Consider the following 6,537-nt stretch of genomic DNA (forward strand, 5'->3'; position numbering starts at 1 on the left):
CTGTTGATTAGTATCCTTTGCCTTAAAGAAGCTTTTCAGTTTCATGAAGTCTTATTTATCAATTGTTGATCTTAGAGCCTGAGGTATTGGTGTTTTCTTTAGAAAGTTGTTTCCTGTGCCAAAACTTTCAAGCCTATTTCCCACTTTCTTTCTAATACATTTAGTGCATCTGATTTTAGGTTGAGGTCTTTGATTCACTTAGACTTGTTTTGTGCAGCATGATAAATATGGAACTATTTGCATTCTTCTACACACTGACATCCAGCTAGACCATTTGTCAACAATGCTTTCTTTTCTCAGTGTATATTTCTGGCTTCCTTATCAAAAGTCAAGTATCCCTAGGAATATGGATTTATGTCTGGGTCTTCAATTTGATTCCATTGATCATCCTCTCTGTTTTATGCCAATATCATGATTTATTACACTAAAGATCCCTAGTACAATTTGACATCATGGGTGGTGATATATCCAGCAGTTCTTTCATTGCTCAGGATTGCCTTAGCTAACCTTTGGTGTTTTGTTTGTTTTTTCCCATATGAAGTTGGAAATTGTCATTTCAAGGTCTGTAAAATATTATGTTGGATTTGTATGGGAATTACATTGAATCTGTAAATTCCTTTTGGTAGGATGTCCATTTTTACTATGTTAATCCTACCAATCTATGAGCACAGAACACCTTTTTATCTTCTGATATCTTCAGTTTCTTTCTTCAAAGACTTGACATTCTTGTCATGCATGTCTCTCTCTGTGTCTCTCTCTGCCTGTCTCTCTGACTCTCTGTCTCCCCCCCCCCTCTCTCTCTCTCTCTGTGTGTGTGTGTGTGTGTGTGTGTGTGTGAATCTGGGCACGTGGTAGGTCATGACGGGTGTGGAGGTCAGAGGACACTTTAAGGAGTTGGTTCTTTTTACTTTGTTGAGACAGGATCTTTCTTGTTTCTTTCTTTCTTTCTTTCTTTCTTTTTTTTTTTTTTTTTGAGGTTACACTCAAATTTTAATCAGAACCAATCAGGTGACAACAGTTTTTCAGAAGTCACTCATGTGCTTAGTTAGGATCCAAAGACCCTACGGACAATAAAGGCACAGATTCTGAGTCTGGGTACATGTTCCTTGTGATTTCACTATACACGCTTTGGCATGTAGAATTTGCCCCAGTATCGCCATTTCTGTGTCAGGTCATATGGGCTCAGGAATTTCCGTATGCCACATATGTTGGCAGTGGCTATGCGCTCAAAGGTCCAGGGATTTTGGTTGTTAAGTTCTCTTTCTTTTTGATTTTGGTGCATCTTTTCTAGAGTCTTACGGCTCACGGCCTTTGCTGGGAAGGGCAACTTGTGGGCAACTTGGTTCAAAACACCCTTTACCTCCTCAAATTCACAGCGTCCACCCATCTCTACTATGAGGCAGCCAGTCTTCACAGGTGTCACATAGTGATCAATGGCACCTTTACCTCCCCCCATGCGCTGCCCAACACCTTTTCGAGTGATGGGCTTGAAAGGGGCTGGTACTCTCCATATGGCAAACATGTTCTTGGGATCCATAGACCGGTTGATTGTCAAGCGCATCATTTCAAAATGACCCCAGTGGAGGTAACCACCTCCAAGTGCCAAAATTGCAAAATTGCCTTCTGTGAAGTCAGTGGCTTCAGCTGAAGGCCCTCGTATGTCCTTCAAATTTTTAGGTTCTCTTCTTACTTTTGGTATAAGTGGGACTCCTTCAACAAGTTTAAGCTTGGACCTTTCAGGGATGGAGACGTCTTCAAAAGTTGGAACTGGGAGGAGCGTCTTCAGACCAACTCTGGTGAGAATGGCTGCCCAGGAATCTGAAAAGAGCAGGAGCAGCACAGGGCCACGCGTCAGCAGCCTCCAGATGGCCGCGCGCGGTAGCGCGGGTTTCTCTCAGCGACAACAGTAGCTTTCCTCAGTTCAGCTCTCGGTCCGCCAGCCGATCTTTCTTGTTTCTGATGCTGTGAGTAAAGGTGCTTGCTGCTACTCTTAATGATCTGAATTCAATTCTAGACACCTGCCTTGCGGAATTCTACACATATGACATAGTATGTTGTCGTATATATATGTCATAGCATGTTGTCTTAGTTAAAGTATCTTTTTTAGGGGTCTTTGTTACTTTGTTACCCCATTTTGCCTTATTTTTACTGATTTTATTGGAAATATTTTATTTACATTTCAAATGTTATCCCCTTTCTCAGATTCTCCTCCATATCCCCTATCCCCCTCCCCCTGCTTCTATGAGGTTGTTCATCCACCCACCCAGCCAACCGCCTCCCCATCCTGACATTCCCCTACACTGGAGCATCAAACTTTGGCAGGACCAAGGTCTTCTCCTGCCATTGACACCCAACAAGGCTACCCTCTGCTACATGTGCAGCTGGAGCCATGGGTCCATCCATGTGTACTCTTTGGATAGGGGTTTAGTCCCTGGGAGATATGGTTTGTTGGTATTGTTGATCTTACAAGGTTGCAAACATCTTCAACTCCTCTAATTCTAATTTCTCCATTAACGACCCCATTCTCAGTGGTTGGCCTTGAGCATCTGCCTCTGTATTTGTCATGGTCTGGCAGAGCCTGTCAGGAGAGAGTTATATCAGACTCCTGTCAGCATGCTCTTCTTGGCATCAACAATTATCTGGGTTTGGTGGGGGTAGATGGAATGGATCTCCAGGTGGGGCAGTTTCTGGATGGTCTTCAGTTTCTGCTCCAAGCTTTGTCTCCATATTTCCTCCTGAGAATATTTTTGTTCCCCCTTCTAAGAAGGACTGAAGGATCCACACTTTGGTCATCCTTATTCTTGAGTTTCATCTGGTCTTTGAATTGTATCTTGGGTATTCCGAGCTTTTGGGCTTATCAGTGAGTGCATACCATGAGTGTGTTTTTGGGATTGGGTTACCTCACTCAGGATGATATTTTCTAGATATATCCATTTGCTTTTGAATTTCATGAAGTCATTGTTTTTAATAGCTGAGTAGTACTCCACTGCGTAAATGTACCACATATACTGTATCTATTCATCTACTGAAGGACATCTGGGTTCTTTCCAGCTTCTGGATATTATAAATAAGGCTGCTATAAACATCGTGGAGCATGTGTCCTTGTATGATTGCTTTCATCCATCTTTAAGACAGAAGATCCAGAAATGAGCCCTCACGTATATAGTCACCTGATTTTTGACAAAGGAGCTGTAAACATTCAATGGAAAAAGGACAGCCTATTCAACAAATGGTGCTGGTCCAACTGGCACTCAGCATGCAAAAGAATGAAAATAGATCCTTTCTTATCTCCTTGTACAAAGCTCAAGTGTAAGTGGATCAAAGATCTCCACATTAAACCAGATACACTGAAACTATTAGATGAGAAAGTGGGGAAAACCTTAGAACACATAGGCACGGGAGACAATTTTCTGAACAAAACACCAATGGCTTAAGCTCTAAGGTCAAAGATTAACAAATGGGACTTAATGAGATTGCAAAGTTTCTGTAAGGTCAAGGACATTGTCAAAAAAACAAAACGGCAGCCAACAGAATGGGAAAAGATCTATACCAACTCCACATCAGATAGAGGCCTAATATCCAAGGTATACAAAGAACTCAAAAAGCTAAACACCAGAGAATCAAACAACCCTATTAAAAAATGGGGTACAGAGCTAAACAAAATGTTCTCAATTGAAGAATATCGAATGGCTGAGAAGCATCTAAGGAAGTGCTCGACATCATTAGCCATCAGGGAAATGCAAATCAAAACAACCCTGAGATTCTACCTCACACCAATCAGAATGGCTAAAATCAAAAACTCAGATGACAGCAGATGCTGGCGAGGTTGTGGAGAAAGAGGAACACTTCTCCACTGTTGGTGGGGTTGTAAACTGACACAACCACTCTGGAAATCAGTCTGGTGATTCCTCAGAAAATTGGACATAGTACTACCTGAAGATCCAGCTATTCCACTTCTGGGCATATACCCCAGAGACACTCCAATATACAACAAAGATACATGCACCACAATGTTCATAGAAGCTCTATTTATAATAGCCAGAAACTGGAAAGAACCCAGATGTCCTTCAGTAGATGAATGGATACAAAAATTGTGGTACATTTACACAATGGAGTACTACTCAGCCACCAGAAACAATGACTTAACCAAATTCTTAAGAAAATGGCTGCATCTAGAGTATCATCCTGAGTGAGATAACCCAGTCACAAAAGAACAGACATGATATGCAATCACTGATAGTGGGATGCTGACCCCAGAGGCTCGGACTGCCCCAGAAACAACTCACAGACTGTGTGAAGTTCAAGAAAAACAACAAAACAAAACAAAACAAAAAGTCATGCTCAATCCTTATACACCAAGAAAACGTTGACTAATTCTGGGTTACATCCTGTTTTACATGTACTTTTTGCTCATTGTAACTAGTAAGACCTTAATGCAGAGTATCAAACCTTAAAAAAAAAAAGAAAAAAAAAACAAGCACTGACACAATTGTATTTGTATACATTTATGCAAAAATGTTTAAATTTTTTTCTTTTATCTTTGTTTTTTAAAATAAAGTTTTAAAAAATATTTGCGAAAAAAATATATTCATCATATTTTATTATGTAACAAATTTTGTGCGCTATAATATTTTATAAAATAAATGACTTAAAAATAAATTATGGTTTAAGAAAACTAAAAAAAAAAAGACATGTTAAAATACTGAAATTCTTGCTAATTTCTGTATCTAGCTCATGAGAAGTAGCGCTGTACCACAAATGTAAATGCTTGATGGGAAGATTGACATCACATTAAACCCTCTTAGCTATATTGCTGAGAAAGAGAAAATTACAGTCATAGGAAGATTTCTAGTGATGACAAGTCATAATAACATAATACTGAAAAGAACTCAGCCTTTAAAAATTTTGGTTTCCATGGCTATAGTGGTAGAACAGTGTACTGATGATGTCATTTATGACAAAAGAATGGACCCTGGGAGGGTTGTTCCCCTTAATTCAGTGTCTGTTCAACTCAATATACAGAGATGTTTTTAAAGAATCTGTGTCTATTTTTTCGTTCACAGCCACTGGACGTCAAAACCAAGTTTTACAACTCAGACGAAGATGATTTATTTCTTGAAGTTCACATTAAAAACATTTCACGTGAAACTGTGTTTATACAAAATGTTTCCTTGGAGCTACCTGAAATGTACACCCCAAAACCATTAAATACTCTCAATCTGGATGGAGAAGATGAATGCACATTTGGAACCAGAACATTTTTGCAGGCGACAGAAGAACGCTGCTACTTATACCACCTGCCGGTCAAGGAGGAATATTTGGAGGGAGCAAGAACCCTTAGTGGCCTAACAAAAATGGGAAAGTTAAAAATTGTGTGGAAAAGGGAACTTGGTGAAATGGCAATGCTATATGCAGTCCCTCTTGAAAGAGAAGCTCAAGGTTGTGGAGACCTAAAGCTATCTTTGGACAAAATTCCAGATACTGTAGCCCTAGAAAAACCATTTCAAATAACCTGCAAGTTAACAAATTGCTCTGATAGGAAAATGAACCTGATCATGAGAATGTACAGTACAACCTCTGTTCACTGGTTAGGACGTTCAGGAAGCTACCTTGGCAAGCTGATTCCAGGTTCATCTATTTCGTTTACCCTGACACTAATGTTCTCACAGCTAGGCCTGAGAAGGATTTCTGGCTTACAGATAATAGACACAACATTAAACACCAGGTATTGCTTTGATGGTGCTGCAAATGTCTGTGTAGTGCCTTCCATGGTCAAAATGAAAAACTAAAGAAACTTCCAATGTGATAATTTTCAAGAATTTTCACAGAAAAAAAAACTTTAAAAAGTTTTATCAGCTCTCATCAATTAACAAGGATAAGAGAAGATAATTTCTCTAGAGACTTCTGCTGCCTTTCAGAATTAAACCATTGCTGATTTGAAAACCTAATCTGCCAGTGTTCATTGTATGTGAGAATCCATGTCGATTTTAATTTGGAGTGTGAGGTAATGTTCCACTTAGACATATAAACTTTCCCCTCTCTCCCCCACTTAGAAGAGATCCTTTGAGCACATGACATCTGAGATTGAGCAGAAGAAATGCATATGATGTGAAATTGTCTTTCCTTCCTTCCTTTCCTTTTTCATATCTGACTTCTATGCTGTACTCTTCCACTTGATGTTCTCATGTCTTGTGAAAGCATTTCTCCATGTGAACGGATATTTGAATTGATGTTTCTATGGGAGGAAAGACAGAGGAAGATCATATTCCATGTCTTAGTGATGTGACCTCGATGTAAATTAACTAATACATTTTTTAGTGTAGTATATTAGCTATAGATTTAAGTAAAAGAGATTTTCTTTTTTTATTGGATATTCTTTGTATTTTCATTTCAAATGTTATTCACTTTCCCCCCTCCCATTTCCCCCTCCTCTTGCTTCCATGAAGGAGCTTCCTTTTTCAACCACCCTCTCCCACCTCAGCCCCTTGGCATTCCCCTACACCGGGAAAATGAGCCTTCAATGCACCAAAGGCCTCT

General features: G+C 39.5%; 2 protein-coding genes across 2 annotated transcripts; one reads left to right on the forward strand and one right to left on the reverse strand.

The window, feature by feature from the left end:
* Positions 1-1,117: 1,117 nt before the first annotated feature.
* On the reverse strand, positions 1,118-4,787 carry LOC308414941 (large ribosomal subunit protein uL16m-like; the record flags this gene model as incomplete). Its single annotated transcript, XM_080910100.1, has 2 exons — positions 1,118-1,893; positions 4,754-4,787. The coding sequence occupies 2 exons, from the start codon at positions 4,785-4,787 to the stop codon at positions 1,118-1,120; spliced, it is 810 nt and encodes a 269-aa protein (XP_080766226.1).
* Positions 4,788-5,024: 237 nt separating this feature from the next.
* On the forward strand, positions 5,025-5,789 carry LOC308414942 (trafficking protein particle complex subunit 13-like; the record flags this gene model as incomplete). The annotated part of the gene is made up of 1 exon (XM_080910101.1): positions 5,025-5,789. One exon carries the CDS (start codon positions 5,025-5,027, stop codon positions 5,787-5,789), a length of 765 nt encoding a protein of 254 aa, XP_080766227.1.
* Positions 5,790-6,537: the final 748 nt, after the last annotated feature.

The sequence above is a fragment of the Micromys minutus genome (genome assembly GCF_963924665.1).
Source record: "Micromys minutus genome assembly, chromosome: X".
In the NCBI taxonomy this organism is placed as follows: Eukaryota; Metazoa; Chordata; class Mammalia; order Rodentia; family Muridae; genus Micromys; species Micromys minutus.